The 13,181-nt window shown below is 40.3% G+C and overlaps 1 protein-coding gene across 8 annotated transcripts; it reads right to left on the bottom strand.

The window, feature by feature from the left end:
* Positions 1–2,729: 2,729 nt before the first annotated feature.
* Positions 2,730–12,803, bottom strand: LOC115150729 (SH2 domain-containing protein 5-like). Of its 8 annotated transcripts, none has more exons than XM_029694311.1 (10): positions 12,531–12,803; positions 8,797–8,937; positions 7,433–7,513; positions 7,192–7,266; positions 6,962–7,108; positions 6,639–6,839; positions 6,303–6,495; positions 6,062–6,167; positions 3,587–3,746; positions 2,730–3,485 (listed from the first exon to the last, which is right to left on the bottom strand). In XM_029694311.1, the coding sequence occupies exons 2-10, from the start codon at positions 8,848–8,850 to the stop codon at positions 3,279–3,281; spliced, it is 1,224 nt and encodes a 407-aa protein (XP_029550171.1). In that variant the 5' UTR covers positions 8,851–8,937; positions 12,531–12,803; the 3' UTR covers positions 2,730–3,278. The 8 variants fall into 8 exon arrangements, with proteins under 8 accessions (XP_029550171.1, XP_029550175.1, XP_029550174.1 ...); XM_029694315.1 differs by having other exon boundaries at positions 8,873–8,937; XM_029694314.1 differs by having other exon boundaries at positions 8,873–8,911.
* Between the last annotated feature and the right edge of the window lie 378 nt (positions 12,804–13,181).

The following is a 13,181-nucleotide window of genomic DNA, read 5'->3' as shown; positions in this document are numbered from 1 at the left end:
TCTTCACTATTATTCTAAAATGTAGAAAATAGTCAAAATAAAGAAAAACCCTGGAATGAGTGGTACTTTATACAATAGTGGTTCCCAAACTTTTTATAGTCCCGTACCCCTTCAAACATTCAACCTCCAGCTGCGTACCCCCTCTAGCACCAGTGTCAGCGCACTCTCAAATGTTGTTTTTTGCCGTTGTAAGCCTGCCACACACACACTATACAATACCTTTATTAAACATAAGAATTAGTGTGAGTTTTTGTCACAACCCGGCTCGTGGGAAGTGGCTCTTATAGGACCAGGGCACAAATAATAATATAATAATAATCATTAATTTCGCTCTTTATTTAACAATCTTACATATAAAACCTTATGTTCATCGAAAATTGTGAATAACTCACCACAGGTTAATGAGAAGGGTGTGCTTGAATGGATGCACATCACTCTGCAATGTTGGGTTGTATTGGAGAAAGTCTCACACTTAAATCATTTTCCACACACAGTCTGTGCCTGTATTTAGTTTTCATGCTAGTGAGGGCCGAGAATCCACTCTCACATAGGTACATGATTGCAAAGGGAATTAGTGTCTTAACAGCACGATTTGCCAAGGCAGGATACTCTGAGGGCAGCCCAAACCAGAAATCTGTCAGTGGCTTCTGATTAAATTCAATTTTCACAGAACCGCTTGTTGCAATTTTGACGAGGCTCTCTTGTTCAGATATCGGTAAGTGGACTGGAGGCAGGGCATGAAAGGGATAACGAATCCAGTTGTTTGTGTAATTGCCCTTCCACCTCACTCAGCTGCATCACTATATCACATTTGATATTGTCTGTAAGCTTGAGTTCATTTGCGCACAACAAATCACACAATGATGGAAAGACCTGTGTGTTGTGCAGACAGAGAAGAGCTCCAACTTCTTAATCAGAGCCTCAGTTTTGTCCCACACATTGAATATAGTTGCGGAGAGTCGCTGTAATCCTAGATTCAGATCCTTCAGGCGAGAAAAAAACATCACCCAGATAGCCAAGTCGTGTGAGAAACTCGTCATCTTGCAAGCAGTCAGACAAGTGAAAATGAGGGTCAGTAAAGAAAAGCTTAAAGTTGTCTCTCAATTTAAAAAAAAACATGTCAATACTTTGCCCCTTGACAACCAGCGCACTTCTGTATGTTGTAAAAGCGTTACATGGTCGCTGCCCATATCATTGCATAGTGCAGAAAATACACGAGATTTCAGGGGCCTTGCTTTAACAAAGTTAACCATTTTCACTGTAGTGTCCAAAACGTCTTTCAAGCTGTCAGGTCATTCCCTTGGCAGCAAGAGCCTCTGGGTGGATGCTGCAGTGTACCCAAGTAGCGTCGGGAGCAACTGCTTGCACACGCGTTACCACTCCACTATGTCTCCCTGTCATGGCTTTTGCGCCATCAGTACAGATACCAACACATCTTGACCACCAAAGTCCATTTGATGTCACAAAGCTGTCCAGTACTTAAAAAATATCCTCTCCTGTTGTCCTGGTTTCCAGTGGTTTGCAGAAGAGGATGTCTTCCTTAATTGACCCCCCATAAACATAACGAACATATACCAGGAGCTGTGCCAGGCCCAACACGTCTGTTAACTCATCCAGCTGTAACACATAGAATTCACTGGCTTGTATGCGAAGTAGTAATTGTTTCAAAACATCTCCTGCCGTGTCACTGATGCGTCGTGAAACAGTGTTGTTTGATGAAAGCATCGTCTGTATAGTTTTTTTTGCCTTTTCCAACCAGCATTGTCCCAGCAACAGTAAGAATTAAGTCCTCCACAATAGTAAGGGGCTTGCCTGTCCAAGCCACTCGGTAGCTCACCATATAAGGCGCTTCTAGCCCCTTCTTATTAATGGTATCTGTTGCTTGTATACATGTCTTACTAATCGAAAGTCGTCTTAATTCTCTCTCAAAAAACTCCTGTGGCTTATTTTTCAAATTGGCATGTTTTGTTTATAAATATCTGCACAAGAGTGAAGGTTTCATTGAGTTGTGAGATAGTACTTTTGCACATATAACACACTGTGGCTGAGGAAAGGCACTACTCCCAATATAAGTGAACACCAAATCAATGTAGTTCTCATCATATTTGTTCCTCTTCAATGGTCCAATGTCCCTGTCTGTTGTTCGGTGCTTTCCCGGGTGAGAGGGAAGTAGCTCTTCGGCTGCATCAGATTCACAACTGTAAGTGTCCATGCTAGCTGGGCTAACAACAAATGTAGAATTACTGATGCTAGCATTGGATGTGCTCGTGGAAGCAGAACAACTTGTGTAGTCGACTTTTGCAGGTGTAGTACTGCTGGTAGTAGCAGTACTGCCTGTAGAGCTGGTATGCGTCTCTATGGATGAGGGCCTTACTTTTCTTTTTTTTAATCATTTATCAATTTTCAAGCAAACGGAATGAGCAGCAGATACGTTTGGTTAGCTGGAATTCCCGCGAGAGATTAAAGGTTAATGTGATTCAATGTTAATTATTTGACTAGGCTACCTGTATTTGACATTGTGTTGTTATTTTGCTGAACACTAGATGGTTTCATTTTATTTTTGGCAGTGAAACGAGGCTACTCAGGCGAGAAAAAGACCTCACCCAAATGTATAGCCCCGTTGGAAATATAAATGGACTGTTTGAAAATTTGAAGTTTGGGAATACCTGGTATACAGTATACAATATGGCAATGCATTATGCATAAAAATATAAAACACAACAATAAACTTGTGTTCAGCAAGTACATTTATCTGTAATCAAAATGAAGAAATACCGCTAGTTCTCACAGAACACTTTAAAAGACGGCAGTGAAAAACACAAATTCAAAAAGACAGCTTAGCATGAGTCAGAGTTAATGTACAAAAAAAAAAAATCTATAAAAAATGTCCCTATATAGTCTATACAAACACACACATAATATTCCTATGTTTTAAAATAATATAATTAAAATGTATTAAAATAATATAATTCAAACGTAGGTGAAGTAAAGTAGGTGAGCTAAAACACAGAAGAATATACTCAAACATACATAGCTTTGACATTAAAACAACCCTACATCCCTGAGGCTAAGTGCCAAAATGTTACTCTACTTATCACAATTCACCTGCTGGAAGTAAATTTGATAGTTAGAGTTGTGTTTCTATCAGAAATCTGAAAACAATAACAAAAGTGAAGCATGCAAGTTAATTATATTATATTTAAGGTGTCAGTGTAACATATGGTCAGTGTCTTTTAGAGATGGGATATATCGATCAATCCAATGATCAGAAATTACTTTTAAACCCATTGTTTCCTCTGGGTATATTTAGCATTCTTTCTTTTGAGGCCTTGGTGTAAGGCTAAAGGCAGTACCTTAGCAACGTTCTCCTCCCACTCATAGCAGTGGTTCACACGGGCACAATTCAGCGGACAGTCCAGCTCCCCCTTGATATCGGTGCAGTGCTCTATCAAGGCAGCAATGGTGCTAAATTCTATGTGGCAGTTCTAGTATAACAACATAAAAAATACTAATTACTACATTGCTAGTGGAAAATACATTAAACTTAAAAGCAAGTCAAATATGAATAATTGACAAGACCGCTCACCTCAAGCAGGTATTTCCCATTGGAGGTGTTGTCTATTAGGTGGGTGACCAGTCCAGAAGAGAAACGAATTATGAGAGAGCCACAGCCAGGTCTCTTAGGATGGGGGCACAGCAGGTACGACCCCAGGACATCGTCTGCAAGCAGGGAGGAGCTGCTGTCACTGCAACACATGATAAGGATTTAGAGACCACTGACAGTTCAGATGAGTTCTCATCAAGTGACAGTAGTGGGAAAAGTACTCCATTTTCATACTTGAGTAAATGTAAAGATACCTTAATAGACAATTACTCAATATAAAGTGAGTCACCCAGTAAAATACTACTTACAGTGGCAAGAAAAAGTATGTGAACCCTTTGGAATTACCTGGATTTTTGCATAAATTGGTCATAACATTTGATCTGATCTTCATCTAAGTCACAACAATAGACAAACAGTCTGCTTAAACTAATAACACAAATTATTGTATTTTTCTTGTCTATATTAAATACACCATTTAAACATTCACAGTGTAGGTTGGAAAAAGTATGTGAACCCCTAGGCAAATGACCTCGAAAAGCGAATTAGAGTCAGGTGTCAGCTAACCTGGAGTCCAATCAATGAGACGAGATTGGAGATGTTGGTTAAAGCTGCCTTGCTCTATAAAAAACTCACAAAATGTAAGTTTGCAATTCACAAGAAGCATTGCCTGATGTGAACCATGCCTCGAACAAAAGAGATCTCAGAAGACCTAAGATTAAGAATTGTTGACTTGCATAAAGCTGGAAAGGGTTACAAAAGTATCTCTAAAAGCCTTGATGTTCATCAGTCCACTGTAAGACAAATCCTCTATAAATGGAGAAACTTCAGTCCTGTTGCTACTCTCCCTAGGAGTGGCCGTCCTGCAAAGATGACTGCAAGATCACAGCGCATCATTCTCAATGAGGTAAAAAAAAATCTTAGAGTGTCAGCTAAAGACTTACAGAAATCTCTGGAACATGCTAACATATTTGTTGACGAGTCTACGATACGTAAAACATTAAACAAGAATGGTGTTCATGGGAGGACACCATGGAAGAAGCCACTGCTGTCCAAATAAAAAACATTGCTGCATGTCTGAAGTTCGTAAAAGAGCACCTGGATGTTCCACAGCGCTACTGGCTAAATATTCTGTGGACAGATGAAACTACAGTTGAGTTGTTTGGAAGGAACACACATCACTATGTGTGGAGAAAAAAAATGCACAGCACACCGACTTCAAAACCTCATCCCAACTGTAAAGTATGGTGGAGGGAGCATCATGGTTTGGGGCTGCTTCAGGGCCTGGATAGCTTGCTATCATCGATGGAAAAATGAATTCCCAAGTTTATCAATACATTTTGCAGGAGAATGTAAGGCTATCTGTCCACCAATTGAAGCTCAACAGAAGTTGGGTGATGCAACAGGACAACGACCCAAAACACAGAGATAAATCAACAACAGAATGGCTACAACAGAAGAAAATATGCCTATTGGAGTGGCCCAGTCAGAGTCCGGACCTCAACCAGATTGGGATACTGTGGTATGACCTCAAGAGAATGGTTCACACCAGACATCCCAAGAAAATTGCTGAACTGAAACAGTTTTGTAAAGAGGAATGGTCCAAAATTCCTCCTGACCGTTGTGCAGGTCTGATCTGCAACTACAGAAAACGTTTGGTTGAGGTTATTGCTGCCAAAGGAGGATCAACCAGTTATTAAATCCAAGGGTTCACATACCTTTCCCACCCTGTACTGTGAATGTTTACACGGTGTGTTCAATAAAGACATGAAAACATATTGTTTGTGTGTTATTAGTTTAAGCAGACTGTGTTTGTCTATAGTTGTGACTGAAGATCAGATCAGATTTTTTGACCAATTCATACAGAAATTCAGGTAATTCCAAAGGGTCCACATACTTTTTCTTGCCACTGTAAGTAAAAGTCTAAAAGTATTTGGTTTAAAATATACTTAAGCATCAAAAGTAAATGGAATTGCTCAAATATAAAAGTATAAATAATTTCAAATTCCTTATTTTAAGCAAACCAGAAGGCCCAATTATAATTATATTCATTTTAATGTACATATAGCCAGGGGCACACTCCAACACTCAGACATAATTTACAAACAAAGCATTTGTGTTTAGTGAGTCCACCAGATCAAAATCAGTAGGGACGACCAGGGATGTTCTCCTGATAAGTGCTTGAATTAGACCATTTTCCTGTCAAAATGTAATGCATACTTTTGGGTGTCAGGGAAAACGTACAGAGTAAACTGCACATTATTTTCTTTAGGAATGTAGTGAAGTAAAAGTTGGCAATAATATAAATAGTAAAGTACAGATACCCCCCCAAAATACTTTACTAGTACTTTAAAGTATTTTTATTTAAGTACTTTACACCACTGTCAAGTGAACACTCCATAAAATACACTACAAACTAGCATCAGTGTGAGTGAGGTAAATGCAAGAGAGAGGACTCACGTGGCAATGCCAGCCCAACACCACACTGCTTGAGCCAGAGCTTCTTCTGTTTCAGCAAGGCTCGGGGCCCGGGCTCTCCTCAATGGCATTTTGTCCTGCCCCTTTCCTGTTTCACACACAAGAAGAGATTCCTTAGCATCTTGTGATGATCCCATTCCAAGAGGTCCCTCTAGGGAATTATTTCAACATTACCTAATGAATTGTTTCACTCTTGAAAGTGCTCTCTGCACACTTGGCCCACCTTGTGGAGAGTTTAGCTGATCCTGGAGGTGACGTTGTTTGTGAGGGCTGTAAGTGAAGGAGCGATAGGCCCCTGAGCGCAGTACTTTGTTGCGAATGGCTCTCTTGCGCACCAGGGAAGGAGAGGAGGTGAAGATCTCCTTTTGGCTGCTCGGTTGTTCCTCAGTTGTTCCGTTGTTTTTCAATGGGAAGACCTACAATAAAGACCCATAGGAAGTATTAACTGGTCAACTGCTAGGCCAGCAAAATGTACGGGCTCAGCAAAGCAAATAAAAATAGCACAGTGAAATAATACTTTCACAATTCAGTTAAAACATAAACACATGTTTGTCCTGACCTTTTCCCCTGGGAGTAAGCCCTGAGTGGGGGCCCTTCGGAATGACACAAGGGCACTGACACTGAGAGGGAAGCCCTGGTTGAGGAGGGAGGGGGCACGGCTGGGGAGTGGGCCGACAGACTCATCCTGCGCCTCCTCTGGGTGCTTTGCCAGGTAGGACAGCTGGAAACAGCGGCACAGCAACAGGTTCAGGAACTGGGCCTGGGAGAAAACAACATACCAACAGAGACACAAATCAGACACAAGAAACTGCAGCTTAAGACACACAGAGGGATTTTGTTGACAATCATCTTGGGAGATAAAGATCCAATGCAGGTTCTTACTGCTCTGGCATGCCTAGCCTTGAAAAGGTGGCAGTATAGCTGGGCATCAGGGCTACCGGGGTTGTGGGAAACAAAGGCAAACTGGGCGTCCGAGGGGCGGGCAGTGGAAAGGGAGACCCTTCGTAGAGCATGGGCCATGAGGAGGGTCTACAGACAAGGAAGAGGAAAGTAATTCACAAAAGGAAAGAAATTATGTTGATGACTTTTAAGACTGGAATTTAAACTCTTACCGTCTCATCTTCATCATACATCTTCACCCCTTTGATGGAAAATTTAAGGGACACAGACCTCCTTTTCTTGCATGTCTGTGAAAAAGACATTTCAACAACTCAGACAAAGCTTTTCGTGTTTGCCTTCTTTGCCTTCGGGCTTTCTAGAAATTCCACATCTACACCATAATAAGTCATGAACAGTCAAAATGTGTTTTCATGTACTGCTGCAGCGTTCTAACCTGTCATTACCAGCACCTACGTTGAGAGACTTTAGCTGTGTGTGCAACTGCTGCATCTGATCGTCCAAACAGCAGTCGTCCACGTGAAAAGAGCCAACATACTATATAAACAAGAAAGACTATGTTACACATACTATAAATTGTTGATTATAGATAAACACGTAATGTAACCAATTAACAAGGTCTTAAAAGGTGCAGATTATAAGGGAAGTAGAGTCCACTCAGATTTCATCCTCTTAGGACACACTTTTTTCCCCAAACTAATATACTGAACAAAAATATAAACGCAACACGCAACAATTTCAAAGATATTACTGAGTTACAGTTCATATACGGAAATCAGACAATTTAAATAAATTAGTTAGGACCTAATCTATGGATTTCACATGACTTGGAACACAGATATGCATATGTTGGTCATGGATGACTTTTTCTTTTTAAAAGTAGGGGCATGGATCAGAAAACCAGTCAGCATAGGGTGCGACATCTCCTTCGCATAGAGTTTATCAGGCTGTTGATTGTGGCCTGTGAAATGTTGTCCCACTCCTCTTCAATGGCTGTGAGAAGTTGCTGGATATTTTCAGGAACTGGAACACGATGTCATACACATCGATCCAGAGCATCCCAAACATGCTCAACGGGAGACATGTCTGGTGAGTATGCAGGGCATGGAAGAACTGGGACATTTTCAGCTTCCAGGAATTGTGTACATATCCTTGCGACATGTGGCTGTGCATTACCATGCTGAAACATGAAGTGATGGTGGCGGATGAATGGCACGACAATGGGCCTCAGGATCTCGTCATGGTATCTCTGTGCATTCAAATTGCCATCAATAAAATGCAATTGTGTTTGTTGTCCGTAGCTTATGCCTGCCCATAATACCACCACCACTGGGCACTCTGTTCACAACTTTGAAGTCAGCAAAACGCTCGTCCACACGACACCATACACGTGGGCTGCGGTTGTGAGGCTGGATGGACGTACTGCCAAATTCTCTGAAACAACGTTGGAGGCGGCTTATGGTACAAAGTGGCCTAAAAAGTACATTATTTTAGAGTGCACATTACACAGGTGCACCACATTTTAGAGTGGTGCACCTGTGTAATGATCATGCTGTGTAATCAGCTTCCTGTCAGGTGAATGAATTATCTTGGCAAAGGAGAAATGCACACTAATAGGGATTTAAACAAATGTGTGCACAGAATTTGAGAGAAATAAGCTTTTTCGTGCGTATAGAACATTTCTGGGGTCTTTTCTTTCAGCTCATGAAACACAGGACCAACACTTTACATGTTGTTTATATTTTTGTTCAGTGTAGTAACCAACTCCTATATGGGGAGGAGGAAGATAATGTTTTGCTCTGTCAGTGGATATGGCTTACCTCAGCTGACCTTGTAACTGTGCCATCCTCCCTGACCGGTGTCTCACCCATCATTCTCACTCCTGAGTTAGCCTACCTCTTTATGCTGCTGTTTCTGGAGGAGTTCCCCTGAGTTCTGCAGAATCAGAATATAGCAGAGAGCTTTACAGCACCCAGCATGATCAACATTAGACATGTGAATGATGTGTCATATGCACTGGTTGGTAGTGTTATTTTCCCCATGTGAAAAAAATGCTTTTGTAGGCAGGTAGAAGTGATAAAATGAGCTGTGAACAATTCAAACCTTTTCATTTTAAGCTAGAAACAGGTATGTTTGGTGCAATGGTGTAAAGTACTAAAGTAAAAATACTTTAAAGTACCACTTAAGTACTTTTACTTCACTACAATCCTAAAGAAAATAATATACAGTACTTTTTACTCCATACATTTTCCCCTTACACCCAAAAGTACTTCTTACATTTTGAATGCTTAGCAGGACTGGAAAATTGGAGGGGTCCTGCTGCAACATCATCCCTCAGGGTCTACAATGTCATCTCTCAGAGCAGTCATCCCTCAGGGTCTACAATGTCATCTCTCAGGAAAAGTGGGGGTTTTGAAAGGAGTGGACGTTTTGAAAGGAACCATATAAGGAGAAGTGTGGGTTTCGAAAGGTGCCACTCAAGATGTCAGTCATGGTCTGCAGAGGTGACAGTAAGGAATTTTAGTTATCCCCCAATAATGTCTATTCACTCATTGTGAGCTGTGTCTTTGAACGTTACCTACTGGTAACCATGTATGTATTTTAAATAATAATAATAATAATTGAAATATCATTGCTGTTCTAGCAGTTATGGAATTCCAGAACTTCTCCTTATATGGTTCCTTTCAAAATCCCCACTTCTCCTTATATGGTTCCTTTCAAAATCCCCACTTCTCCTTATATGGTTCCTTTCAAAATCCCCACTTCTCCTTATATGGTTCCTTTCAAAATCCCCACTTCTCCTTATATGGTTCCTTTCAAAATCCACACTTCTCCTTATATGGTTCCTTTCAAAATCCCCACTTCTCCTTATATGGTTCCTTTCAAAATCCCCACTTCTCCTTATATGGTTCCTTCCGACACCTCCACTTTTCCTGAGCGCTGCACTGCACTGAGAGATGACATATCAGTATGTGGCAGCATAGAGACCCTGAGAGATGACTGCTCTGAGAGATGATGCCGCAGCTGGATCCTATTGGAAAATTGTCCAATTCATGTACTTATCAAGAGAACATCCCTGGTCATCCCTACTGCCTCTGATCTGGCAGAGTCACTAAACACAAATTATGTTATGTCTGTGTTGAAGTGTGCCCTTGGCTGTCCATTAAAAAAGAAATGTCAAAAAGGAAATTGTGCCATCTGATTTGCTTAATATAAGGATTTTGAAATGATTTATACTTTTGATACTTAAGTATATTTGAGCAATTACATTTACTTTGATACTTAAGTACATTTAAAACCAAACTCTTTTAGACCTTTACTCAAGTAGTATTTTACTGGGTGACTTTCACTTTTACTTGAGTGATTTTCTATAAAAAGGTATCTTTACTTTTACTCAAGTATTACAATTGGGTACTTTTTCCACCACTGGTATGGTGGTCGATAGGAAGTCTTCAGCAATTTCCAATCTCGAGACTGTCAGGTCATTTTCTGCCCCTTCTCCTCTTGGCCATATTATGAAAAGGCCATGTGCACCTGCAATCTAATAGGTTGTTGCGTTATGTTTGATTCTTCTAATTAATTACACGCCACACATTTTCAGTAGCATACAAATCACTATTACTGGTGTGGATTTAACCAGATGTAAAAATGTATTCCATAGCCTACATCATTCAGAGCATGCAGGTATCACCCATTAGTCTGCAGGGTTGGATAGGTTACTTTCTAAATGTAATAAGTTGCAGTTACTAGTTAGCTTTCCAAAATTGTAATCAGTAAAGTAACTTTTGGATTATCCAAACTCAGTAACGTAATCTGATTACATTCTGTTACTTTTAGATTACTTTCCCCTTAAGAGGCATTAGAAGAAGACAAAAATGTATGTTACCGATTGAACAACATCTATTGCAGGATAAATCAATGCTAAAGTTTACATAGCTGGCCATATATAGATGTTAAATGTTACTTTATGGGTTGGTTATGTAGGCTTCTTCTAACCCATCTCTTCCCCACTACATATAAAAATATGATTAAATTATATATTTACATTAAAAACCAAAGTCTATCAGAATTCCTGTCATTCCAATAAATGTTATACCCCTTGATCTTCAAGAATAGGACTTGGAAATATGGAAGTATAGATTAGCCAAATTGTTTTGCTTGAGCATAACCCCAAAACTAAGGACTTATTAGCCAGCCCTACTCTGTTGTTTATGATTTTGTTGTCATGGAGGACTGATTGGGCTCATTGATTCGAGTTGAAAAATAAATGCTGCGCTCATGGAATGGCATGCTTTGATCGCTACTGAAAAGTGCTATTTACGTGTGAAAAATTAATGCCATATGCTGCATTTGCTATAGGCCTATTGTTTACCTTTTTATTGGTGACACTTTGATATCTTGATAGCGGTATAAAGGGCAAATACACCGATGAAACAATAACAAAATCGTTGAGGGATGGGCCTGGAGAAATTTAACCAATCTCAGATTAATACAGAGCTACGGACGCAAGGACTGGCCATCAATGATATCAAAATTATTGTTTTTACCATATTATGAGGCTATACAATGTTTGTTTACATTTACAATGTTTACAAACATTGGATAAAAACAAGGTTATATTTTGGGTTCTCATCTAGTGTGAAAGTTGAACTAAGCTCATGAGCTCATCATTTATAAGTCAACAAATGGATGTAGCAACAACAGATTGCCCCTTTAAGTCTATCAAAAGTGTGCGAGTTTGAACATGTGTCCATTAGGCCTATGGGGGGGCAAAACAATTTTTATTCCATAGGCTGGGATCCGCACTATGCAGTTGTTGCAAGAGCGCATTTATCACTGGCTGTCCACTGGTTTCAAAAACAATGATTGATAGGCAGCTTAAACTTCTTGAATTCAACCATTATCGGGTTCAAATACACGTTTAGATTTGTGAACAGCCATCCACAACAACCACAATCCGTAAGGCGCAAATAGCTAAATGAGAGAGCAGCAGTGTGATTCACATCAATGCGCTATGTAGATATCAATAATAAGTGATATCCGTATCGCCGTAGACTACACTGCTGTCATCCTTACCTCCAAGCGTTTATTCAAATTGGATAATCTTTGTATGCTGACAGCAGTCGCACCATTGGAAGACATACCTTGGACTGTAGCCTACTCCTGCGCTTTTCCCGCGATCTGATTTGTGGTCAGACTCGCTCACGTGGAACAAATTTAAATGTGTGCCTTTTTTCAATGTTGATTTGAATGTCATTGAGAAAACAGAGAAATGTCAAAAATTGTTTTTTTTGCAAACCTCCTTTCTGAATTTAAATGTAATCCTTGAAGTAATCATCTAGTTTTTCAAAAGTATCTGTAATCTGGTAACTATATTTTTGTTGGTAACAGATTACAAGGACAGTTTTTGTAATCTCTTACATGTAATCCGTTACCCCCCAAACCTGTTAAATCTGTTCTGAGCGCAAACATTTATGCAAGGATTCAGTTAAACGCAGATACAGCTTTGGCAAAGTAAACATGTCAATAAATCAATGCTAATCAAATCTCTTACTTTACTCTTGTACTCCGGACCCCGTTCCACTGTTCCAAACTGATTTCCCCTCCCAGTCAAAGTTACCTCATCGTCAAGTTGACGCCCGCCCCGACTCAATTCAGAGTTGGCTATTCACCGGTGTGTTTGGGCGGTACTAGAAACGTTTACCTTTCAAGACATATTTGAGATGATGAAAAAAACGTTTTTACGCACGATGCGGCGATATAAATCAGGCCAAATGCAAAGGCATTTCTGTAGCCCATATTGATAGTCCATACACTCATTGCGCAACATGTGTAGACCTAGATACGGAACATTTACATTTACGTCATTTAGCAGACGCTCTTATCCAGAGCGACTTACAAATTGGTGCATTCACCTTGATATCCAGTGGAACAACCACTTTACAATAGTACATCTAAATCTTTTAGGGGGGGGGTAGAAGGATTACTTTATCCTATCCCAGGTATTCCTTAAAGAGGTGGGGTTTCAGGTGTCTCCGGAAGGTGGTGATTGACTCCGCTGTCCTGGCGTCGTGAGGGAGCTTGTTCCACCATAGGGGTGCCAGAGCAGCGAACAGTTTTGACTGGGCTGAGCGGGAACTGGGCTTCCTCAGAGGTAGGGGGGACAGCAGGCGTATTCATTACGCGACTTCTGTTGCAAAACGTT

Source organism: Salmo trutta, chromosome 16 (assembly GCF_901001165.1).
Source record: "Salmo trutta chromosome 16, fSalTru1.1, whole genome shotgun sequence".
NCBI lineage: Eukaryota > Metazoa > Chordata > Actinopteri > Salmoniformes > Salmonidae > Salmo > Salmo trutta.
This window is presented reverse-complemented; position numbering and strand designations above follow the sequence as displayed.